We start from the raw sequence: 26218 nt of genomic DNA, 5'->3' as shown, positions 1-26218 counted from the left end.
TCTTCCTTCTATGATGAAAGATGCATTTTTCCCCAGAAATTGGAACCCAGTTCCTCAGTAACTTTAAAGCTATAGTGTTGCTGCAGAGCAAACCCTTAGCCCACTTTGGCTGCACAAGGCTATAGCTTTTTTATTTGCAGGCCAGAAGGATTTTTCTGAAGCAACCTCTGTATTATAGTGATGGTTATTTCCCATTTTCAAAAAGCAAGCTTTAATAGTCCTTGTCACATGACATTTTCTTTGTGCTAAAGCTGTACTGTATGGATTTGTACTATTTTTGCAAGATCAGTCTCAGACTGCTTTAGCTCATGTTTCTCTTGCATTTCTACTTTTCTTGATTTACATGTTAAGCATACTAGATAGGATGGGGTCTTAGAATGCATGACATGATGAGGAGATGTGATTTGGCTAGATAAGGAGAGGAAAAAGTAAATCTGGGTGTGCATTTGAATAATTTAGTGTTACAGGTGTTGCTTGGAGGCATTTTTCCTTTCCTAACAAATAGAAAGAAAGTACATGAATTGTTGGGTTAAGATGTCAGAATTGGTCTTTTCTTGCTGTGGGTGTAAAATTATAACAAATCATTAGGCTGCTCTTCAATATGAATAACGTAGAAAATGGAGAAGAGGAAGACAGGTTTTGCCTCTTATTTTCGTTTAAAATTAAGCTGTTAATGAAGACCTGCCTACCCATCTGCCTAGAGTGGCTACCAGGAGCAAATATGAGCGAGGAGTATTTCATACTGCCTGTAACGTTTTTGCTGATTATACATTGTAGTGGTTGTCAACATTTGGTAATTATTCAAAAAGCACTTATTGAAGTCTTTGACAGACTCTGCAAATTAGCACCTGAAGTACTTGAAAATCAACTGTTTTTCTAACAAAATATTGGAAAATGGATTAGCTGGAAAAAGAAGTCTGAGTGCATGAAGCAAATTACCAAAACAGATGCTTGTAAGTGTTAAAGTGAGGACTTTCAAAAGGTACAGATAATGTTTAGGCAAACAATCACTTAGACATCTAGCTATCACTGACTTCTTAATCATTCTGCAAATATACAATTTCTGTTATAAATGTTATTCCTGGTAAAGAATGTTTCTGGCAGCTTTCCTTTCACAATTCAGAGAGATCAGGAGACTTAATCCAGATTGCTGTCTTGTGTATTTATAAGTCACTCTCTTGGCAATGCATGCTGGATTAAGTAGTCTTCAAAGACTGGTGTCCACAGTACGCACGCACACACACAAAAACGTTTAGAGTGGTAAATGTATCTACCACACTGAGTATGTTATTGTTGTTCAGGATAAAGATGAATCCAAGCCCAATATTTCAGAATCTAAATACACAACTATTCAAGGCTTTTGAAAGTTCTGAATCTACTTATTGGGGTGTGGAACATTGCTGATTCAACAAGTTCAGTAAATGCCACTGCTTAAGGTATTTTTTAGCATGTTTGTATTTTTTCCATTTAAGAACTCTACCAGGTTTAACTGTAATGATGATACAAAAAAATTTTTTTTTTTCTAGTATACTATAGTATTTTCCATCTCTTCCAGGGCAGCTGACTTTATTTTTAGGTGTTAACTTTGGGATAGAATTCAGTTGCTCAGCTGCTTCTTTATCTTGATGCAAGATAAATTAGTAAGCATTCTTTCTGTTGGATGGTTCTTGATAAGGAATATCACACGTGTGTCCCACTTTGGCATTTTCTGAGCTACTGAAGAAGCAAAAAGTAATGGCATGAGGTCCGACAGGCTGCTGTTATTGTTTATTTTAGCAATCTGAGCTTTCCACTGAGGAGCGACCAGAAAGGCTTGGAGCTGCCCAACAACATAGAAGGAAGGTGGCATCTCTGAATAAGCAGATTTTGCAAAAAAACAAACTCCTGGAAGAGGTAAGTATTGTGAGTGTAATAATAAAGAAGAAAACATTGATATATGTGGTCGATCACGAAGTTTTTGCCATCCAGGAAAGATTTGCAAGGTATCTTCTGTACCAGCAATTTGTCATGCTGAACATTCATTTCAGCATCTCTGGATGTCTTGCTTGCACATTTATTACTAAGACAATGTGGCTGGTTTTATATTAAAAAATTATATAGCCCTGTCCATGAGGAGGGAGCTAGCTAATCTAAACATGCTTTTTCTTTTTTTTGCATACCTCTCTTGAAGAAAAACAGAGTATCTCCATTTGACTTGTTAGCTATAGTGTTGAATGGGCTGTTCTCACAGTTTCAAGAAACAATTTAGGAAGTTGCTCTAAAACATGCTACAAATAACTTCTTATCACTTCCTGTCCTTTATATGAGCCAGCTTGTCTCACCGACTAAGATGGGTTTTTTGCTTCTTTGTTTGTTTGGGGGTGTTTTTATAAAGTCACTGCTTGGTTCACATCTTCACATTTGTTTTAGGGGAGAAAGGCTCTTCAATTTGTGACTCATGTTCTGTTCATATCTATAAGTAAGAGCAAGAACCACCATTCCTGTATTTCAACCTGTTACCATTTAAACCCAGAAATGTATAAGTGGAAAAGCTATGCCATTAATGAAATGCTGCTTTTAATTATGCATACTGCTGTAATCGGCACCATGCCATCTCTAGCTTGCAGAATCTGATGAAAACATACTGCATCAGAGTCAGTAATTGGAAGAGCTTGTCAAAAAACAAATAGTACTCGAGGAAGAACTGTTGCTGATGACTTCTGTGGTTGATGCTCTGTCAAGTACAGCACTGCACCAGCAGCCTTCATCTGTTTTTTTTTTTTTTTGTTTTGCTCTGCTATTGTCAGTAACTTCTTAACACCTTACATCTTAACTGGTTTTACCTATTAAATGTTGGGGGTACAAGGGCCCCAGAAGATAGGTGTCTGTATGGCACATTTTATGAGACAGTGACGTGTTCAGTATTACAACAACAGACATAAAAGAATGGTAGCTTTGAAAGCCTTACTGTCGTATAACTATGGGAGCACTAGATTTTAAACCTTCCTGCTCAGCCACTTACTAGACCTAACTGTTTTAAAATCTGTTTTTAAAATTAGAATAAAATAATCTCTAACAGTGCAATGAAGTCTTTTATTTAAAGGATATTTATCCCTTCAAAACTTAAATCTCCTTTCAGTAAAGCATATGCGGTGAACCATTTTTTGGTTCAAGTTCAAATAATACTAAGTTTAAATAAAGCTATAGAAATAAAACTCATGCACAAAAATTGGAAGGACTAATTGCCTATCCTGTTCTTTGTTTCCCTCTTCTTTTTTTCCAACTTTAATAAAAAGCTTTATGAAAAACCGGTGCAGGTTTTTCTTAATTTGTTTTGCATAAAAAAAGACTTTCAAAGAGTAGAGTATGACAGTGGTTTAACTGGTGAGTATTAGAATGCATGTCCTTTGGAACATGCTGAGCTAGTTTTGTTCTTCTTAAACCGATGCATTTCTGTTTGTGTTATCCTCTGGCATGCCCCCTCTGTTAAAAATAGCATTTTTTCATAGTCAGTACAGCTACAATTATTATTTGTACTGTATGTTGAATGTAAACCATGTCTGTTATAATTCCTCTCCATTCTAGAGTGAAATATTATAAAGTATGATATACCATAATTATGATATATTGAAATTAGATTTTTTTTTTTTTTACTTAAGTCTGTATTCTTTTAACACTTTGGTAATACGAATTTTCCATGTCTGTTTATGTCAAACGTAACTTTGGTGCCCTGTCAAGATGATGACTGTTAGTAAAAAAATATTGACAATACATACCATTTAAATGCAGGCTGAAGTGTCAGGCTTTCATACTCATAATATGGGTTTACAGACAGTTAAATCCTGTGTGAACTCCCATGTTGTTTTCAGTTGTTTTCCTGAAGTAGAAACACAAATTACAGAATGAGATCTTTTGGAAGTTCAGAAGTGGGGGAAAAGATGTTCAGTGTCTACGTCACTGCAGTATGTTTCTGTCACGCTTTAACTCTTCTGTATTTCCCTTTGTATGTATTTGTCTTACAGCTTTTGTGCTTTAGAAGAAGTGCTGTGTGCGTGTTGTAGAATGGAGATCGATGCAGGCTCTCTCAGCATCCACTCTGAGCTAGTGGGTTGCAAATCTGTTCCAGATAAGAAGTTTTGTTTTCATGACTGGCAATGGTTTAGCACTGCCCTGTTATAAAAGGGGGCACGTTTGCCCAGGTTTAAGAGTGTTCTAGTACAGTTCTACAGATTTTGAACAGATTTAGGTTGTGTCCACCAGCTCACATCCATCTACAGTTTTTCTGCAGGCAGTACACAGACATACTGGAGGCTTGCTCGGTTTGAATGCATGTACTAGAACACTGCACCACAGCCCCTGCGTTGTGAGAACAGTTTGTGTTCTTGGAGGCAGTAGACTCAAGCTTAATTTTGGGGAGGTCAACCTAGGTACGATTGTGTAGCAAAAGTGACATTAGGAAACTGCAATAGATAGCTCAGATTTCAAAAAATTAAAATGTGCACTAGCACAGTTCTCCAGCCATGCTGTTTCCTTGATCTTTCTTGCCTAGTTGAGCAGTAAGAGGCTGGTAAATGAGCTTAGCAGTTGTGGGTGGCTTTTGCAGCTATTCTGTGTTGTGCCGTTATGATCTGGAAAGCAGAAAGGCTCTGCCAATGTCTGTATGCAGTCTCAATGATTGAAATGTTCAAAAGCATTTTTTCTGTAGCAGATGGCTCTTACATTCTAGAGAATTGTAGCATAGTGTGGCTACTGAATTAGCAATGCAGAATATACCTTGAAGAATAACTTGGTATGTGTTGAGTGGATCACATTTTCATGCCCAGTGCAAGTAATTTCCTTTACCAGTTTCCCTGGCATATGAATGAATGGATTTGCTTACTTTCCACATACTGCTGAGATGAAGAAAGCAATTTGGGATGGGGAAGAAACGTGGTTGTAAACAACACAAAATTGGTAGAGGCCGTACTTCATTACAGATCTACTTTTAACTGCCAAACAAACTTCATAATCCACAGGAAGACTTAGAGTATTTTCTAAATCTGTTATTGTGCTATTTGTGATTTTAAGATTTGAGGGCCCTTTAATTCTGTTTTGCTTATTTCCAGTACATAACAGTCTCAGTGCTATGTTTTTATATGGGGAAAAAAGTACTGACAGCTGTAAGCCAAATATAATCCTTTTATCACTTTACTAAAGTAAAAAATTCCTGGCTGAATTTTTTTTTACCACTTGCCAAAGACAGCTTTTGAAATCAGTGACAGTCAAGACCCCCCTTTTAAAAAAATGTTTGTGAAGTTCTGGCTTCAATACTGCAGTAAGTTTCAGCAAGAGTTCTCATCACGTAGTTCTTGAATCTTTATGTCAGTTTTCATGAGATGTGAACTGCGGGCTTAAATTTTTTTTTTTTTTTTTTCCAGCTAGTTAGAATTCAGTCTGTTGGTGAATTATTGGTGAAAAACATGAAAACCAATGAAAAAGCTTTATTTTTATAAATTCAGATGTGGAAAGGGATGAGTGGAGTGTTGAGTCACAGCTCCGTTTTGTGAACAGCAAACTAAACTAGCATGAAAAGAAGTGGAACAGGAAGCCAAATGTGCCTATCTTTGTTTGCAACACTACTGCTCCACTTTTGTAACCCATGGCCCATTTTTGTTGTTACTATTTGCAATGTTATCTTAAATCATAAGGATTTTAAAGAAGGATGTTCTTCTGAAATTAGCCTCTGTAAATTATTTGACGAGTGAAATGCCCAGTGGTGTTTTGCTGACTGCCTTATTAGATTTTCTATAGTTGCACAAAAGAAAGTCATAAACCAGCTTGCTTATTTGGTATGGACATGTCTATGGTATGGTGCCATGGCACTTTTATGCAAGTCTTGAATCATCCTAACTTCTTTGGAGAAGTATGAAAAGGGACTCTCTTCTTAACCTGGTGTGAAACTAGGTCAGTATAACCAAGCTAAATAACTTTGAGCAATTTAGCAGAGATTCTATCCAATAAGTTGCCATTCTGTTGGCGTCTGTTCTGTAAAAGCTGCTGTTTCTTCTGGGACCTAATACGTCTAGAAGGTCAGGTAGATAATGTTTGCTGTTATTAATTAAATATTCAATCAGAATTCTTGCAATGAAATGCTCTCAGAGTAGATGACAAGAAAAGACAGTGTTTGTGATGGTTGGCCTATTGTTTAATAGACAACTATTACTAACAGCTTAAATATTGCTATGCTCCATTACAGGTATAATTAGTGTGAATATAGAATCAAACTCTTTTCTTTCTCTTTCATAATAGTTGCAAGCTAAATGTACTGATCTGCAGGCAAAATGTACCGAAGCAAAAAAGACGTTAACTGAGGTAATCTTTCTTTGTTTTTCTGTGTACTAGCTGTGTTTCTAGCTGAATAATTTTTGAGAAGTTCTGTGTGTAGAGGGATGTATTAAATGGTGAAAATGTTTGACAACTTAACTCACTGATCGCATGGGGTGGGAAAGCTAAGTACCATGGCTCTATTTATATGTAGAAGCATATTTCAGTTTTTTATTAATTGCAACCATTAGGTTAAGAGTTACAGTGAAAAGCTGGACAAGGAATTGGCAGCCTTAGAAACAATAGAATCCCAAGCAGATTCTAGGTAAGTTTCTTCCTTTGTGACCTTAGAAATTCTGAAAAATGATAGGTTTAAAATGAATCATTCAATGTCTCTTGCTTTGTCAGTGTAAACAAATAACTAAAATTTTTAAAATTAAATAATATTTCAGCTTGCTTTTCAAAGATAGAAAAATATTACCATAGTATTCAGTCAAAATGAAAAGTGTCAATCTGTAGTTGAAAATAATTGTAGGTGTTTAAAGCAGAAGAACCCTAGACACATTTGACAAGTAGATGAGCCCTTCCTGATTTATTTTCTTCATATTTGAAGCCTTCATCTCACATACATTAAATAGGAGTCTCTCTCAAAAATTCCACAATAATGAGGTGAGAACACAGCAAAACCATCAAAATACTGAGTGTAACACGACGTTTTTATTTTGACCTTAGTATATCGGTGGTGATATTTGGTTTTTAATTTCCATAGATTTTACTGGAAATTTATTTAGAACTAAGCTTGTTCTAATGTCTTTTAGTTCTCCATCTGTTTAAATTAGAAACTAAAAATCTAATGTGGTTTGCTGGATCTTCAAATTTAGCATATTACAGAGTCTGCGAGCATTGGTGGCCATGAATGAAAACCTAAAAAGCCAGGAGCAAGAGTTCAAAGCACACTGTAGGGTAAGTTCTAGTTTCTTTTATAAGGATTCATTTAAAACTTGGTAAATAAGCATTATTCTTCTTCCTGATTTGTTGTTGTGTTGTATGTCCCTGTCAGTCATCTGTTCCCCTCCCCTGCCCAATTTACTGGTTTTTCCAGGTTTATATTGACTGTTGCCACCAGCTTGATTTGCGACAGAATTATTGGACAGTTGCCCAGTTCTGCAGTGTATCATAGCTGCAACAAGGCTGATGACCAAGAAGGTTGGAACTGGATTAACCAGAAGGACTTGCCCCCTGCCCTGAGGAGGGGAGGTGTAAGGAAGGCTGCCAAGGCATCTGGATTAGTGTGGCCTTGCATGTTCTGTCGTGCCTGGGACTCTCTAATACAAGGGCAGTTCCTAGACATACAGTGCCAGATCAGCCTAGTACTGGTGCTCTTCTCGTTCCCATTACCGCTCTGCTGAGAGCAACTTGGGGTGGGTTGACAGGGAGCACTAAAACGTAACTTTGAGATTGGGCTGGTCTAGATACTCACCTGTGGTATTCACAACCTGAAATGGATTGTCTCTTCTCGGATAATGCAGCCAACAGCCACCTGAGGAGAGGTACGGGGCCAAAGAGGAGGGCTTCATGAAGGCCCCTAGCTTTGGAGCAACCCACCAAAAGAGACAAGACTGAGATGAAGCTACTGCAGTTTTCAGAGCATGTTTCAGTTTTACTGCTTAATTGCTATGCTTTGCTGTCCTGTATACTGCTGTGTTTATGGACTGCCTAGAAATACGACCGGAGAGAATTGTTTTCATTTTCTTCTATTTAAACAATAGTGGATGGGATTTAATAGAATGAAAAGAAGTAAAAAGAAATAGTGCCCTGAGGCACAGACTGAGCATAGGAACCTCATTTTCCCATACGTAGTCCTTTGGAAAGCTCTAAAGGATTGTAATGGAAACTACCTTGCAAGTAACTTTAGGTTTGTTCGTTTTTACAAATGCTGTATGTTGCAGTCCTGTGTCATGCTGTTGCCATTGTATTATTCCTTTGCTTCCTCAGTTTCATTTTCTGTGTCACTTATTAGTTGTCTTAGCTGGTTCTAGTATATTTGCAAATAAGAAATAAATCTGTTCCTGTGTTTGAGAAAAGCAGACAGTTTTTTGTAGTGAGTAATAATGGATGCCTTACCCTTAAGCAGGCAATGCTGTTTAATCTTGCAAATTTAAATTTAAAGTGTGTGGTCAGCCCCACAATTTTGTTGGAGTTGTATGTTGTCAAGCTTCCTGCTCTCCCCTCTTAAGAGGATAGGTTTCAGTTAAAAGCAACATAATTTTTCTTTTTTTTTTTTTTTTTTTTTAAAGGAAGAAATGGAGAGACTTCAACAAAATATTGAGAATTTGAAAGCTGAGGCAGTGGAAAATGGGGAGGAACAGGTAATAGCAAATATCTAAGTTCTTATTTTCAATTTGTGTTTTAAGATGTTGGTTTAGGTCCTTCTGACTTTTGGGACATTCTTGCAAGCATTAAAGTATCTGTTGCAATATCTGAAAAAATTCTGTTCTTCCCCCACTGTTAAAGGCACAGTTCAGGCTAATGTTCATAGGAATACAGTAGACTGAAAATAGCTGGGGCATTCTTCATTATTCTTGCAGAATCTATGGGGCTAACTCATAGAATCTTTTGTGCCTTTCACTTCTTTCTTTGTAGTATCAGAGAAGAATCTCTGGATGTTGTGTTAAGAGCAGTGCATACCTCTGACAAAAACAAGACTTCCTCAGAAAGCATGTTTGTTTTGGTTATTTTTTTCTTAAAAGTGGATTTATTTGAAGGATGAAAGCACAAGTTTTCAGTGGCTCAGTACATTGCATGTCATGAGCAGCTGTCAGAAGTTAGGCTTTAACACAAGTGCATCCAGGCTGATGGCAATGAATAATGAATGAACAGAAAAGGAAAAGCTTGAATGACTTGTATTTTCAGTGGGTAAACATTTGATACATTTATGCCTCTGAAATGAGGTAGATTACAGGTTCCATTATGCTGCTGTCCTGAACACAACATGAAAAAATTAAAATGTAAACCTAAATTTTAAATTTTTAAACAAGAAAAAATTATCTTAAAGTCCACAATCCAGGAAATCTAGAATACGTGTCAGAGGGCTTATGTTCTGTCCTGAACCCCGCCACTGAATCAAAGTATAAACATTCAGACAAGTAGTACAGACAATCTTCCGATACCTATCTTCATATGAAGTGTGACTGTTGTAAAGCAGTGGAAGAACTATTGACAAATCTTAACTAAAATAGCAAAGGCTTAAAAGCTAGCAAAATGCACTTGTTTACAGTAAAAGATGTCATTTTTTTAATGCAGATTATGAATCATTGTTAAAAAAATAACAGCTGATGGTGGTGTTATTGTGGGAGCCATTAAATGGAAGATAGACAAATGCAGAAAACAAACCCAGTCTGCACATTTTTGCTCTGCAGCTCTCATGTGCTACTGTAATACACAATTGTGTTGGGTTCTCAAATTCTAGGAGCCGAATAAGATTATAGAACAGCAGTACAAAACTGAGAAAGATAAGCTTCAAAAGATACGGCTATTATTGGTGAGTAACTCTTTGAAAATTTACTTGTACAAAATTATTGACGTTTTCTTATCTTGTAACTTCTAATACTTCTTTTTGTTCTTCTAATTTTAAAAAGATTTTCTGTCACAAATCAATCACAAAAAAAAGTTGAGCCTCAGCTAACGCTTTTCTTTTTAAATTAATTATTTAGTAACAAAATATTACTGGGGGGGGCTTCATCCATTTTAAGAAGAGAACAAGAAGAGGCTTTGTTTTCTCCCCTCCTAACTTTCTATTCAGGCACGAAGAAACAGAGAAATAGCCATTTTACAACGCAAGATTGATGAAGTACCCAGCCGAGCTGAGCTAACACAATATCAGAAGAGATTTATTGAACTTTACAGTCAGGGTATGTATATCAAGCAGGAACATCCTGCTGAAGGCTAAAGCCCTGAAAGAAGGGCAATCGCATTTTAAGCATATGGTGTGTAACAACAGCACTTGCTAATTTTGTGGTATTTTAAGGGTCTTTTGGTATTCATGTTATACACCCTATTTTCAAGGTTTTATAAGCTGGCTATAAGAATCTTTCTGAGGGTGAAACTTGATGCACAAGATCTCTGGAGTAAATTTTGTCTGCAACAGAATCAGTCATTTAATGACCAGTGTGTTCAGAAAGTCCTTAATTCACCATTTACAAATGAGGTTGCTGTAAATTTGAGTCATGTTTAATTAATTGTTCTTATCATAAGATTGCTTTCATTGTTTTCATTGATGTGAGATACCTGGTTCTGAACCAAACTATGTCAAGAACTACAAAGTAAAGGCAATTTCTTGAAGGGATTGTTTTCTTTTATTTTTGATTTATAAATATCCTGCAATATCTTGGTAGGATCAGAATACAAATTGTCTTCAACTTTTTTTTTATAAGAAGTTATAAAATGGGGAAATGTGCTGTGTTGACTCTTCAGGTAGGTATGTGTTTGCTATGCTTGGATGGTATGGAACATGCAAGCTGAATAAAATGTTAAAGTTGTTCCATTAAACTGGTAACGGACCAGTATACTTAGTGGTGTATATTTAATGTAGTTTGTGTATTAGCATAAGCTAAAATAAGTTTCTACCAAGAAGAACTAGTTAATGTTTTAAAGATATTCTGCACTTACTGAATGTTTGTGAACCAAGCTCTTGAAGGTTGAGCAGTTCTAAAATTGTTATCTAACTTTGATTCAAATCCGTTGCCCTTATGAGGCATCTCTAGTGATGTATTCATGTGCTGCCTTCCATGTGTGATATCTATCTCGGTGCACGGAATAGATGTACTTCTTTAGTGCGTGCAAATCCAGTGCTTCCTTCCCTCTGCTTTGCTGCTTATGTGCCATGCGGCTTATTTAATCAAGTCCAGCTATAAAGACAACGTTGTTGTCTTGCATCAGGTTTTCTGCAGATTGTTTTCTCTGTCATGTCTAAGTGAATTCAGATAAATAGTCTGTGGTCAGAGCATCTACCTGCTCAGAAGATGGATCTTCATTTATATATGAAGTAGAGAAAGGTTAAGGTCAAAGAGACTTGTGCAGCTTTGGGTTTAGATTTAAGATGCTTTGAATATTATGGGACTTTGTTTTCTATAGTAGAAAATATGTGTGGTAACTTAGGATAACATGCAGCTCAGTTGTGGCCAGGAACCTACGTGGTACAGGCTAAGCTTTTGGAAAAATGAGCTGAAAATCTCTAGCAAGTCTTTCTGTGAATTGTGGTATTTTTTAGAGACTTTTCATTTAGCCAAATTCAGGTGATCTTCAAAATTGCCAAAACCTGTTTTTTTGAACTTTGATCCAAAGGGTGTTGGACAAGATAAACTCCAGTGATGCCTTCCAACCTCAGTGATTCTGTACTAGAATGCTTTTAAATTCCAGTATTCTGTGCTTTGTTTTTGGCCTAACTGAATCTCTTCCCTTGAAAACATTAAGCTGTGATTTCAAGAGAATCAGTGAATCAGTTGGCTCCTTCTTCCTCTTCTTTATTTGTCTTACCTTACACAGGCTCTTGTGTGGGCCCGTAAGTCTTCATAAGCTGGTACAACCTTCTAACCCAGTAGAAATCCTGAAAAGTTTTCTTCTGAGTTGGTATGTGGAATTGATTCATAAAAGATCTGTGATGACCAGAGCTGTTGCAAGAAAGGGAAGAGCTGCACAAAGGCTATGGTTTGGGAAAGGCCTCTTCTGTTTGGCAGCAGTCCTGCAAAAACCAAACTAATTGAGAGAGCACACCTGAAGTAAACCTGTTGATGATCCTTGTGTTCGTGCAGTTTTTCAAGAAGCAGCCTGATTTCAGCATTTCGAAAATCTTTGTGAAACATGCTGAACAGCCCTACTAATTTGTCAACCTATCCCAGGCTTTCCTGAATTCCTCAGTGCTTTCAGGCTCCGAGTACTCAGTATGTTTCTCGAGACTGCAGCATGTGCAGAACATGTGTCACAGTCATACTGTGGCAATGAGAAAGCTCCTTGGTCCCAAACATCTCACTACTGCAGGAATAGCCACTGCTGGTTTTCTGGCACAAGAACATTCAACTTTGAGCTGTGGGTTGCTGTTGGGCTTCAGCTGGAGAACAGAATCGTACAAATCTAAAGTTGGAATTTCTTTAAAATTTGCATGTTCAGTGGTGACGTTATGTGGGAGGGAGGTCATGCTGACTGTAGATGGTTCCATTCAAAAGCTTAGTCCAGCTTATCAGTTCAGTAAAGGTTTTATTTAAAGATGGCAACTTGTTAAGGTTAATGTAAGTTTCATGTAATGAGCATGATTTCACTCAGGCTTATCTTTTTTAACCTGTACATTTTTTCCAGGTTCAGGGTTCTAGACAGTGCTTAATATATTAACCATAATAATTTTTGCCAGCTGTCCTTCTCTGTTGAACTCTTCCCTTGGGAATCACAAATATCTTAGGTTTCGTTAGGCATTGAAGGGCTAAAGAATAGGTTAACACTTAGCAGATTTGAGTATCAGTCATCATCTTCTAGGCCCAAAGGGAATGCATGTCTGAGCCTTGCCTTCTTCCCCACCGAGCTGTGACCAACATCTGCTATAATCACCTAAACTAGAAAGTATTATTTGAAAAGAAAGTATTATTTAATTCTGTCAGCATGAGTAAATTGCAAAAAAGGCTTTAAAACAGTAAAAGCTTTCTTGGGCATCTTGCACATGGATAGCTTGAAATATATAGTACAATGCAGTGTTTTCCCACAGAGTACTATCAGATGATGTTTCCTATCTGTCTCTGCTGAGCCTGTGCCTCTCCGCCGCCGTGGGCAAGCTATGCGAGGGCAACTGTTAGCAGCACAGCAGGCTGCATGGTGTGAGGGTAAAGCTGGTGAAGGAAGGATGAACAGACAGTGGTGAGGAAGCACAGCTGGTAGTGCCAACATATGTTCACATAGAGGACTGTCAGCAGTTGAGGCTTAATTTAAACACTGAGCTGTGTTGTTCTCATAAAATCTGATAGCCGCAAACCCTGCTGGAGGTTTACATGCAGAGGGAATATTCTTCCAGAATGTATTGAAGAGTGTGTTCCGTTATTGATAGTGGAAAGTATATTATATAAAGCCTATGGAGTATTTTTACAGATTCTATTTCACCTCATGCTCTTTTATTATTCTACCCTTTGTTTGCAGTCTCAGCAACTCACAAAGAAACGAAGCAGTTCTTTACTCTTTATAATACACTGGATGATAAGAAAGTATATTTGGAAAAGGAGGTAAGAAAATGTTATTACTGTTTTCTAAATATTCATTCTGTGGACAAGGAGATAAAGAGATTTACGTGGCCTTCCATATTCAGTCATGTCAGCAGAGTTAACAGTCTTTGTACGTAAAAATGAAACAGCTGATTCATAAGAATATTTCTGATGTTGAGGGGGGTAATGGTCTGTGTTGTAAAAGAAGTGCTGTTAGTACAGCATGTTTAAACTACTCACTGTGTTCACAAAACATGAATAACATTTGATTAGCAAATATCTCTGTCTTGGTATCACAAGACCAAATTACCCTCTTTTTCTCTTCTGGGTCATTATCTTTTATTATGAACCAATGCTTAAGTCAGTAACTTTGAAGAGCAAATTCCAGCTGATTTCAGCAGCATCAGCATTAGTTCTCAGGGTCTGAGCCTGGTGATTTTACTGGATCAGGATCAGAAGAGTAGTTTTCATGAAAGCAACTTGTTTTTTTCCCCTCCCCTTTCTCCTTACTATATATAGTTCACTTCCTTCTTGGGGATGACTTAATCAAATGATTTCCATTTTCTTTTTTGCAATAACAAGCATGTGACTTCAGTAAAGGTAGAGAAATAAGAGTAGTCAAGACTTGATAAAAATTATGACATTACTTTTAAAATATATCATGTTTTGGTACTTCAGGCTTCTCTGTTTATTCTAATAAGAACTGCTTAGTTCTGCATTACTTAGATATATTTGTTTAGTTTGTGAGAGAAGCAGTAGTCAAATTTCTGACTGTAAAGACATTTTATCTCCTGTTTTTGAAGATCATGAGCAACCATTTCCTTCCCTTAAGCAGCTGATTCTAATACATGTGCTAGATAGTTTTCAGGTTTTCAATTCAGATAAGTCATTGTGTAGCTTCTTCAGAGGGTGTGTGATCCTGACAGTTGCTTGCTGAAGAAATAGGTTTAAATACAGAAATATTCTTTAACAATTAACCTATGCTGCGTGTACTGTGCCTGTGGTAAAACTGTGAGGAGAGGTAGTAGTTGGGGCGTGGGGAGTGGAGCAGGGGGGAACTTTCGGCAAACAGCAGCCCGTCAGGATAGAATGTTAGGCACGTACAAGAGCACATTAACTGTGGAGAAAAAACTGACTTCATCCTTTCCTGATTTTGCTGCTTAGTTCTACAGTAACTGAGTACAGTTTACTTGCTTTTGTTTTGATAACATTAAAAAGTGCTCCATGTGAGCCTGCTGGAAAGCTCACAGATGTTCTACTTCTGGGCAGAACTTAAGAGATACTTAAGAGATATCTTTTTCCTTTGGCAAACATACAAGACTGGGCTTCTGACAGATTTTCTGGAGATCAGGATGATGGGAAAAAAAACCCCACAACCCAGAATAGTGTTTTCACACTACCATTATAAACGTTAACTTTCCTCAGTTTACCCCGATAGAAGTATTTTAAGGTGTGACTGCAGTGTCAGGGTAGATCTAACCCTTTTCTTTTGCAGAAAAGTATTAGCCACTCTGTGAATGTTGTCAGAATCCAAACTACATCACAATAAATTTAAAAGTAACTTCTGTGACTAGGTGGTTTAACAACACATGTAAATAATATATGTAAAAACATCTCAAGTTCTGCACTGAGTTGAGCCTTATGGCTCAATGTGTATCTATATTTTGAGTAGGTCAGTGATCAGTACAAAACAGGATCTTAATAAAGTTTAACCTGTGGTGATTATTCTCATGTGCTCTGGAAGGACCTAATTTCTGGGGGAGGTTTCAGTTTAGCATGAGACAATTCTGTTGCTAAAAATTATTCTACCTGATGATCACTAAGATCCTCAAATAAATTATCTTGTAATTAGTGGTGTAACTTACCTTTTCCTCTCCTGAAAATACCATTAAGAATTTTCCTTGAAAGTTTTTCAAACGTCAACTTCTTACAAACCAACAATGATGGTACCATGTAATGTCAGTTATGTGCTGACTGTTCAGGAGCCCTCGCTGTAAAACTTGCATCCCTGGACAAGAGTGGCTGGTGTAGTGGCTCTCAGGGGTCCTGGCAAATGCCTTATCTAAGTCTGTAAGAACATTATCACATCCATTGTTCTTCTGTGGTCTTTCATTGGTTTTGTTTTCTTATTCCAAATGGTGAAATGTATTCATAATGTATAATACAGCAGATTGCAGATAACAATATACCAGGTCTAAAATACTATGTTAATTAGCAGCTATAGAATTCATTCTACTTTAACTTTTCCCCTAGGTTAGAATTTAATACAGATATTTTTTTATTATTATTATTTTGAGGGCAAGCCTGCAAATTCAAAAAGCATACAGAGATTGTTTCTGAAATGGGCACATAAAAAACAGCTGGCAGAATACAGAACAGATGTATCTCATAGTTGTTCAAATTGGTAGCTCTCTTGCCAGTATAATTCAATGCCTCTTGGGGGGCTTTTGGTTGGTTTTTGATTTGAGGTTTTTTCTCTTTCAGTTCTAAACTTCACTTACATGGATATAATTTCAAAAGACAAATAAATTGATCAAGAGTTTCTTTTAGCTTGATGTCAATCACAAGAGAGAGGTCTGAATGTCTTCTGGTGCAGTCTTAACTTTGTTAAATGTGTAATATAGTTGAGGTTTCCTTGTGTTGCTTTTAATACTACAACTAAGGTTTCAGCAAGTAAATATTGTCTAGTAATGTACTAAAGATGCCTTTGGCATCTGTGCCTCACAAAGATTTCTGGAATGTGCTTGTGCTTTTTCTTATCCTCCTTCTTTTTTTCTTTTATTTTCTCCTCCCAAAACCAACCCTTTCATAAAATACACTGAGTATAATTGCTTTAAAATAACAATAGCAGGAATTGTTATACAGTAAAATTTTGGCTATAAAGGTTATAGTTCTGACATGAAAGGTCTCTGTGAATATGGTTCATATTTTAACCATATTTTGTGAAAGATTCTTTTTAAAAATGCTTTTAAACTAATTTTTTTCATAAAGTCTTTGACTTTGGGGGTTTATACACTGATTGTACTATTTGTAATGTAACATGTCAGCACTCTTACTATGCAATAGTTGTGCAGTGTTACTTTTCATGACTTGAATGTTTTGCAGTATAAACTGTAATTACAATCTTAAACACAGGCTTATTGGAAATATCTTGAGGCAGGGATGTGGACTTGGCAATAATTTCTTTCCTCTGAGTAACAGGAATTCTTAAGCAGCTGCTTTGGAGTCTGTTTGGAATTTGTTTGAATTTTTCAAAGTAGGGTCAGGAACAACTGCAGATTCTGCCATGCATGTGCTCATCGCTGTCTCATTCAGACAGAAAATACTAGATTTGAGAGAGATCAGTTTAGCTTTCCATAGCAGTGGGGAAGTGATTCTGTCTGCAACGTTTAGGTTTGTTTAGTAGAGAACACTTTCAAATATTCATCAAAAGGAGAAACTGCTTGGAAGATTTAACCACAGGAGACTTGCACAAAGCATTCAAAGCCAGGAGAGAATCACGTTAATTGCTACTTGGTGAATTTTAGTGCTCTCAGCAATATGTAGAAAGCAAAAAAAAAAAAAAAAAAAAATCAAGGGTGGTTACATAGAAAATACTCAATATATAACTTAATTAGTTGGAGGAGTTTATACTGAGAGCAACAAAATATTCCTGTGATGCTGTTACAAATTTCTATTTCTGTCTTGATTCTGTGCAATGTTAGTATCTTATAAGAGAAGCCATGCATGTGAAATGCCATTCTGGACTTTTTAGAAGTTCATCTTTTAACAGCCTGTAAAATACATGTAAGCAAAGTGAGTAATGATGCATGGCCATTTGGAAACCTGTAAAACTCCTCTGCACAATGAAAGCAGTGCAGAAATTCACCTGCTGTTCCTGCACTGCTTGGTGAGTCTTTACAGTATTGTGTGGAGATACTGGTTCAAGTCTCAGAAGCCATAGTGGGTTTTTTCCTGTTTGTCTGGGTTTTGGTTTTGTTTTTTTTTTTTTTTTTCCCCTGATGCAATGCTTTGCTTAGGCTGATGAGTTAAGTTGCAGCTTCTTGACAGAGCTATGGTGCTAATAGCTTCAAAGCTAGCATCTTCAGTACTGTTAATATAATCTGGGTCTCTTCTGTTTGGGTAGTGGGGAGTTAATTGCTTGGGGGTTTTGTTTGTGTTTGGGGTGTTTTTTTAAAGATATTTCTTCATTTGCTATCCTTGTAAGTATAGTCAGGGATATGCCTAAGTGGAACGGTTCTGCTTTATCGCTACAAGTAAGACTAATTACACAAAGCTAACATAGCCACAACATGTGCTTGTGCGCTGTCACTGTTGAACACTCAATGAGTACCTGTAAGTTTCTTGTATGTCAAGTTTCAACACATGTTTTAACCATTTTATCTCATCACTTTAGTTTGGAAAGTCATCACATTAACTGGGTGTTAGTAAAATTAAAAATCTCAATTGTGGTCCAAGACTTGCTTCTGCTTTCTGTGGGTTCTCCACTGGGATAGATTTCACTAATACAAAAGGATCGTGGTTTCTCTTCTGAAAGAAAGTTCATGGTGATTTTCACACAACTGGCTGCTTGGTAGGGCAATATCTATAGAGTCAATTTTTTAAACTAAATTTCACTTTATTGTCCATGAAAACTCATACCAGAAAGGACAAATGTATATTTTTCTTTTTTTCTTCTTTTTCTAATTCACAGGTTAACTTACTGAATTCTATTCATGACAACTTTCATCAGTAAGTAATGGTCCTTTTTCTCTTTATAGCTGCAACGAGTAGTACAGTAGGCATAAATTATAGAGACTAAAAATTTGTTAGAAATTTTTATAAACATAAACTGTTTTATAAAATAGTTTATTAATTAAGCCAATGTTTGGGGAATGACAGACTTGGAATTACCTAACTTTTATAGTCAACATATGTTTTTAATATCTGGCTCTTCAGTTGTAGTTGTGGAAAGAAAACATTCAGTCACAATTTTCCTGGCATTAATTTAAATATCTTTCTCTATTTTGTGAAGTTGTGGTTATTACATTATGTACAAAACATTAGACTTGGACATATTTCAGACATGTCATACATATAGAGTATAAACTAACTATATTTAAAGGTTTTGATGTAGTATGAAGTCTTTAGGTAAAATCATGGTTCTCTTGGAAGTTTGAGGTCAAATATCAGTCTGTGATGCAGCTGGCATTTATTTTTCTCTGTGTTTTTGACTTTGGAAAAATGTGAATTTTTGTCACAGCAGTACAGTTCAAGAGAGTCGTGGGGGAGGAGAAGGCCATTTAATAGTTTTAAACAATTCTTTTTATTATATCTTTTTATAATTCTGTTGTGAAATTCTAAGTTGCCTTTTTTTTTTTCAAAGTAATTATCTCTTTACTTGCTTCTATACACTTGTGTCCTTCTGTGTTGGGTCAGAAATTTTCAAATTTTCTTTATGTTTTTTGTTTTTTTTCCTATTGTGATACCCAAAACTTTTACTTACAACAAAACCCAGGAATTAAGTATTATTTCAGATGTTTTGCAGCAGGGATTGTAGATCTGTTTTGCTCAGTGATGAGATCCTTTTGATTCTGTCCAGTCAGTAGAAACCAATACTGTAATTGAGCTGGGTTTGGAATTGTTTGTTTTGTTGGTTGCAGGGGTGGGGATTCTATTTTCTTTGGTTTATTTTTCTTAATCTGTTTAAGATATGTTACAAGTCTAAAGTTACTTCTGGGCGTTCCATATTAAGGTGTAAAATTACTTCTTAGAACGTTTCCTGATCTAATCCTCTACTTGCCTTCTTAATATTCACAACAGTTGCTTTTTTTAAAAATTTGTGCTTTTGGTTAGTTGATAGCAATTTATTTCTGTACAACACATGAGAGAAAGGAACAGACTTGAACTGACAGGGAGAACACTTGTGATGAGCTCCATAGTCTCTGTTCCCAGCTCTCTTTGATAGTTTATACCAGCTGAAGAGCTTCACTGTTACCTTAAATCAGTGATTAAAAGGATTAATTTTTACAAAGAACACTAAGCAATGTGAATTCTTGGACATGGGTAAATATGCAAGACAACTGTAGATGAGACGTGTTGTCCCACATCCCTGACAATTGTTATCTTTTTTTTTCTTTCCAGAGCAATGGCATCTTCTGGTTCTCGTGAGCAGTTTTTACGACAGATGGAGCAGATTGTAGAAGGCATCAAACAGAATCGAATGAAGGTCTGAGACTTCTCACTTTCTTTGCTAGAACCTGGGAATTATTTCAGAAAAGCCTCTTGGATAGTAACTGTGCATGGCGAAATCCATTATGCGAGGTGCAAATTAAGCAAGCAACTAACAAGTATTACTTCTTTTCGCATTCGTAAGAGACTTCTCACCACTAAAATGTTTAATGAATGGAGTAGAACAGAGGTATTATAACACCTCTCTCCTGACAGGAAGCTTATACCCCTTAACTTTGTTATAGGCAGTGTGGTGATTTAGATGCTTGAAACAGCTGCATGTCACTGAAGTCCATGAGAATTCTTCCATCTGGATTGTGTGGGCACAGTCAGACCGGAGTCTCAGGCAGTTCCTCGGGCCGCTGGAGCTGGGTGAAGCTGCTGAAGAGGGGCAGCAGCACCTCAAGAGTCCCAACCATCAGCTTCTCTTGTCCCAGTTGCAGCGCTCACCTCACACCTTGTTGAATCCAGTCTGGTGGTTTTTTGTTGTTTTTACTGTTTTCAACCTGATTTAGAAAAGGCTCAGCACTGCTGATGGGTGTGTTGTGTCCACATAGCAAGTGAAAAGGGTTTGTGGGTTAGCAGAGCCCCAGTGGTCGTTCAGAGAAGAAAGAACTGCTGCTGGTAACGTTTAGGGACTGTTTTGCAGAAGCACAGTCTCAGTGGACTTGTGTTAAGTGGTCTTGGGGCAATGCAAGCATGAGGTGCAGCAGCAGCTCCAAGTAAAGCTGCCCACAGGTGTATTTGCATACAATGGATAGGCTTAAGTACTTCTTGATAATGGTAGTTACTAACTTGTAGTTATTGTGTTGTTTCACTCGTTTCATATGTGAACATATTCATATTTTCCTATGTGCCATGAAGGGGCTCTGAGATTGTTTTCTCTATAGAACCAGGAAGCTCTTGGTAGTGGATTATAGCTGTTCTTTATTTGAGTTTAAATGGAAGTATGATAGACTATGGATCAATATATACTAGAGTGTGTACTGAAAATGCAGTCTGTCCAGGTATTGAGCTGTTTTATCTTGATAGCTAAGTAGAAACTTCAAGTACAAAATATGATAAGCATGGGTATATAGAAAAACCAGAACAGGATGCAACTCAAGCTGTAATAAAGGTTTTTTGCACTAATAAACTCTACTATAAAAAGATATGACATTTACTGTAGACCACTGTCTTTGAAGAGGTGGCTAGTTCATTGCTTTTTTTGCAATGAATTACTTTTATTTGCTTGACTTCTTATTTTCAGAGAGGACAAAATGACAGCAGAAAGAATAGTGAATATTGGTGGTTGTATGTATGGATCATCTTTCTCTCTTCAAGGCTGTTGACATAATGAGTTACTTGGCGTCAAAGCGAGATTATGCAAATACTTTAGAACAGCGCAATTCTAACTAGTGAAGATGAGCTTGAAGATAATTATGTTTCTTTCTTTTGGAAGAATGACATTATTTTAATTGCTGCAGCAGGCAACTGCCCCAAATTGAAATTGTCCAGAAGTTCAGCATTTTGTTTTCTGTCTTGCCCTCCATTACGCACACAGAAACGGGTAACAGCACAGCAAATGCAAGGAGTGAAAGCAGACTGAGAGCTCTGCTGTGGCTTACTTCAGGTTCTTGCAATTGAACTCTTAAATCTTTGAAGTCCATAAAATCATTCTGGACTCTCTCACTATATTCTCAAATGGAATCAAAAGTTTCAGCTGCTTCATGTTACAGATAAGGGAGAGGGAAGTGAATGGGAGCGATCATGCCAGATGGCTCATTATTTTGGGGGAAAATACAATTTCAGCATCTCCGATGGTTGCCAAAAGCAATGGCAGCTCACATCACTTGTGCTGTATTCCTGCACTGGCAATTTGGCCACTGGCATATTGTGACAGAGTTCACAGTGACATTTCATTCCTAGGTGTAGGTGTCTGGATCAGCAGGAGGTGGCAGTTACAAATAATGGAGAAAAACAAGAGTTTCTGAATGAAAAAGCTAAGCTTATCTCGACTGAGAGAAAAAAATTGATTGTTAGTGATGGAGTAGATAATCATTTGGTACCTTCTAATAGTTGATTTCTCAGTGCCAGTGAAGATACTGACAACAAATGGATGCTAAGAAAGTTTTAACAATTCACAAGGTTCCTTGGGGAACAGCTCTGCAGCAAAAGGGAAGGTTTTCTTATTCTTCACCTAGGAAACGTCCGTTGGATGACTTTTTCAACGGACAGGCTAGTTGTATGCTGCAAGGGTTATTCATCCCCGTGATGGTTTAGTCTTCTATTCGACTTCTGTCTGCAGTGCATTAGAAGGACTCACAGTCAGTTTCACAATTCACACTTAAAGTACATCCACTTTTGTTTTCTGTACTACTCTGAAGACGTTATACCTGAGAGAAATTTCAGTTTTCAAAGCCCATCATATTGTAACTGCATTGTAGAAGAGGCCTAAGGAGAAATCAGACATACTTGTTACAAAGAAAGAGTAACTTGCAAACAAGCATTTCAGTGTGATAACAGGTATCCATGAGACTTCCCGAGGGCAGAGCAGGCCACTTTCTGCTAAGAGGAGTATGTAGAGAGATTTGTCATGGTCATAAAGGAAGCAATTTATCAAAGGACAGTAATAGGGCCTTATCTCTTCACAAGAGTCTAGTTCCTAGATGTTGTGGCAATGCTGGTTTTAGTCTCATCCTAAAGGAATAGGACACATTTAATAATGCTTTTTTCTGCATTAACGCATTTGTCGCTTTTTCTTTCTCAGGCATAACTTTAAAAACCTACTGGCCCTGATAAGTTACATTAGGAGAGATTCCCAGATGTTTTGGACAGCAGCTGGCTTTGTTAAGGAGATGTACCTTGTTAGCAGGGTTCATACTCAGGGAAAGTTTGGAATCTGCTCATTTCTTTTGGGCTTAAGAATCAGTAAGATCAGTGTTGATACGTAAATCTAGAAATGGAGCAAGTTCTACTTCCGTGGAATTACCTGTTTTGTTTGGGCTTTAGGGCATTCTTGCAGTTTTTAGAATTGCTTTTTTCCCTGTCAGAATTTAGGAGGCAAAAGCCTGTCAGAGAGAATGCAAAAATAATTTTGGGGGAGATGAATACAACAGGGCTTTTTTTATGTGGTTGTGCCCTAGGACCAGAGGGGCGGGGGGGGAAACTTTCTCTCAATACTAGCAGCAAACTTTCTGTGATGCTGCAATGGAAGAACTTCATTAAAACTACCCCTGAGAGGAAGGAAGTCTGTTCTATAATAAGAACCAATCTTCTTCACATTTAGGGACTTGTTATGTTTGTCACAACTTAGGCACAAGGAGAAAAGAGATTTCTTATGTGTGGGTCTTGAGCAATTACAGCATTGCATAAAAAAGCAAAGATGCCTCCTGCCATCTCCATTTGATACAACTAGCAAACAACCAAAACAAGATCTCAGTGTTGCATCAAAAAACTTTGTTCTTTTATTTATTTATTTGTTAATTAGTTTCACTGTGTCATCGTTGTGGTAGGATTTTTCAGTGAGCAGGATTCCTGGCTTGCAGAGATGTGAGCCTTATTTTAACTTGGAATGCTACCTATAGTGCCACTGGTCCTGAGGCTTCAGCGTTAGCTTTTAAATTTTTTTTAAGAGCTGGTCTAAATGTTACATTTAAAGCACAAGCCAGGGGTATCATTTATGAAGCATCTGTCTCCCATTGTCTATTATAGATAGTTGTTCCTTATGCAGTGTATACATGTGTGTGTGCATGTGTATTCCTCATACAGTGTATGATCTCTTATCCTTCCTTACACCAACAGATGGAAAAGAAGAAGCAAGAAAACAAAATGCGAAGAGACCAGTTGAATGATGAATACTTAGAGCTTCTAGAGAAACAGAGGCTTTACTTTAAAACAGTGAAAGAATTTAAAGAGGTAAGAACATTTTTGCTGTGTTCAGTGACCCATTTTGGCCTTGACTTGTGCATTAATATATGTGCAGGATTTCCTGATACGATGATTATCACACCATGTTCGCGATGTCCCTTGGTAACCACCAATCTCCACGTGATTCTTGGACTCTGAATTTGATTCTGGAAATTCCTTTTTCACTGATAGACTAGAGCCCCTCCATGTTACAGAGGAAGGACTGTTTGTTATCAAGCAAGCTGTACATTTGGGTTTCCAAATGGAATCTCTTGAAGATCTACGAGCAGTTAGGTATTGGAGCAAAGAGGGTTGTGGAAACATATGTGAATAATGGAAGGAATCCAGAGTCTTAGTAGTCATAAATACCTTTAGGAACCAGCCTTGTTTTCTAACCACTGTGAAAGCACTATTTAACACTTCACTGGTTTAGCCTTTCCCAAGCTTTTCATCATAATGTGTTTCTGTTAATTACTGACTCCATGATAATGAATGACAAAGTAGTGCTGCCAGGCAAAATTGTCATTTGGCTTCAGATGGTTGAGGAAAAACATCTTCCTGTAATCTGTCCTGCTTTGTTCTGAGACAGTTCCTTCCTGTTTCAGACAATGTACTCTGGGAGAAGGACAAGCACTGTTCAGCTCCTTTTCTGACATATGGAATTTTACATCCTAGTTGCAGAAGTTAGGTGGAAACTTATTTTTTTTGTGGAGGCATAAATAAGCCATTTTTCTTCCACTGCCTTGTGAGGGAACTTGTACTCAACCTTGCTATCCTTAAAAATAAATGAAGTTATGCTTGTGGTATTGAAAATAGGTGATAATGTACTTCTGTAAATATATTTCTTGACCTAGAGTTGTTCCCTGAACACTGACTTTTTTGCACAGTCTTGTGAAATTCCATATCACCTAAAAGTAATCTCAATTTCAGATACATCAATTCATAAGTAAAAAGGTGGATTTGCTTTAGCTACTTGTGAGAACTTTAGATGAATGTTCAAGCAGCATACCTTTTGGCTCGAATGTCATAAAGTTTAATAAATATTGCCACTGGAATAACATTATGGATGAATCCGAATTATCTTCAGCTCATCACTCAGACTGCTTTGGATTTTGGAGATCTTTCAAATTAAAAGGGCTTAGCTTTGCTGATGTGAAGATACACCTAGTAGAGTTAAGAGCAACTACCTCCTTATCTGTTTGCTTTCTGTTAACAGGAATGCCGTAAGAATGAAATGCTGCTGTCCAAGCTGAAAGCTAGTTCTTCCTGAAGAACTCCAGCTGGTGAAGTTTATAAATGATTGTTCAGTCCATTGAATCTCTTTTGTGAGGTGACAGTTATAACTGCAATGTAGATATATATAGAGATATATATATAAAAATATATACACACAGCTGTAAAAGTCTGTTTTTTTTCCAGTATGTATTCAGTTTTGCATTCCTTCATCACATGGCTGTATTATTCATTATTGCCTCCACTACACAGTAAAGAGTTAATGCAGTACAGCAAAATAGAAATATTGTCTAATTTTATTTATTTGGGTTTGGGTTTTTTTCCACAGTAACACAATGGGGATGTTTTTTATTTGGGTTTTAACACTGAATTAAGTCAAGATTCTGGAATAAGTAGATATGTACTGTGTAATATGTCCAGTACCACAAGATGAGCACTGCAGAATGCAGTGCTTTGTTAATTTTGGCCAAAAAGAAACCCACAGAATGAGATTCTTGAAACTGTCTTCACCAGCTAATAACTCCACATTATTTTCATTTATACTCTAGCCATAGATAAGATTCCAAAGGATAAAAATTAATTTCTAATGGTTAAGACATAAGAAAATGGAAATTTACCTTGGATAATTCCTGGTGTAAAATTATAGATCTATATTTTTATAAAGTCTAGCTGTTGTATAAATTTATTTGAAATTTCATTTTTATATATAGAGAGTGTGCTTGTTAAATTAATAGCTCCAGGAAAAAACACCTTAATCACTAGGACCATCATGTTATCCCTGGCTGGGATGAAAATCAAAGTCCGTGTCACCTGTAACATAGGAAGATAAATACTCAGACATTCTGCTCAAATGAACTGATGCTCACCTTTGAAGACAACCACCTATCCACCCTACTGAAGATTCGCCCTTGAAAGTTTAGAAACTTTGTGGAACACTTTCTGAAACATTTTTATATCTGTATATACAGTATTTTATAATTCAAACAGTTGCTTTTTGTACTTAACATCAGGGTTTTGGACTGACTTCTTAATGTATGTCACATCTTCAGGAGAAGAAAAACCATGTTCTTTTTTCCCAATAACACTGATGATAGTGCTGTTCGATTACTTTCTATGGCAGCGAATATAAAATAAAGAATGTTTGGAATCCAGTGACCTTCTGCGATTGTGTTTTTAAGGTGCAACTTGCTTTAGAACCCTTAATATGCTTTTGAATTACAAGTGTGTTAAAAGATGAATTGTGTCATTATTCGCTCATAAGGATGTTTTCATGTGTCACAGAGCAAATGGTAACATTTTGTTTTCTCTTGCTGCTTTTGGTAAGCTTGGGTGTTCTGCTATTTGGCATAAACTATCACACCTGGTGT

The 26218-nt window shown here is 36.9% G+C and overlaps 1 protein-coding gene across 1 annotated transcript in view; it reads left to right on the top strand.

Moving 5' to 3' along the window:
- The window catches only part of CCDC93 (CCC complex scaffolding subunit CCDC93), a 50347-nt gene extending 24345 nt beyond the window's left edge, over window positions 1–26002 (top strand). Inside the window, exons 12-23 of the mRNA XM_074828633.1 lie at window positions 1777–1893; window positions 6268–6330; window positions 6534–6607; window positions 7164–7245; window positions 8580–8651; window positions 9752–9823; window positions 10085–10193; window positions 13459–13541; window positions 18214–18251; window positions 19644–19728; window positions 23514–23627; window positions 24835–26002. Of these exons, the coding sequence (XP_074684734.1) occupies window positions 1777–1893; window positions 6268–6330; window positions 6534–6607; window positions 7164–7245; window positions 8580–8651; window positions 9752–9823; window positions 10085–10193; window positions 13459–13541; window positions 18214–18251; window positions 19644–19728; window positions 23514–23627; window positions 24835–24888 (963 nt within the window). The 3' untranslated portion in view covers window positions 24889–26002. The remainder of the gene's footprint in view (window positions 1–1776; window positions 1894–6267; window positions 6331–6533; window positions 6608–7163; window positions 7246–8579; window positions 8652–9751; window positions 9824–10084; window positions 10194–13458; window positions 13542–18213; window positions 18252–19643; window positions 19729–23513; window positions 23628–24834) is intronic.
- The last annotated feature ends 216 nt before the right edge of the window (window positions 26003–26218 follow it).

Source organism: Strix aluco, chromosome 6 (assembly GCF_031877795.1).
Source record: "Strix aluco isolate bStrAlu1 chromosome 6, bStrAlu1.hap1, whole genome shotgun sequence".
Lineage (NCBI taxonomy): Eukaryota > Metazoa > Chordata > Aves > Strigiformes > Strigidae > Strix > Strix aluco.
This window is presented reverse-complemented; position numbering and strand designations above follow the sequence as displayed.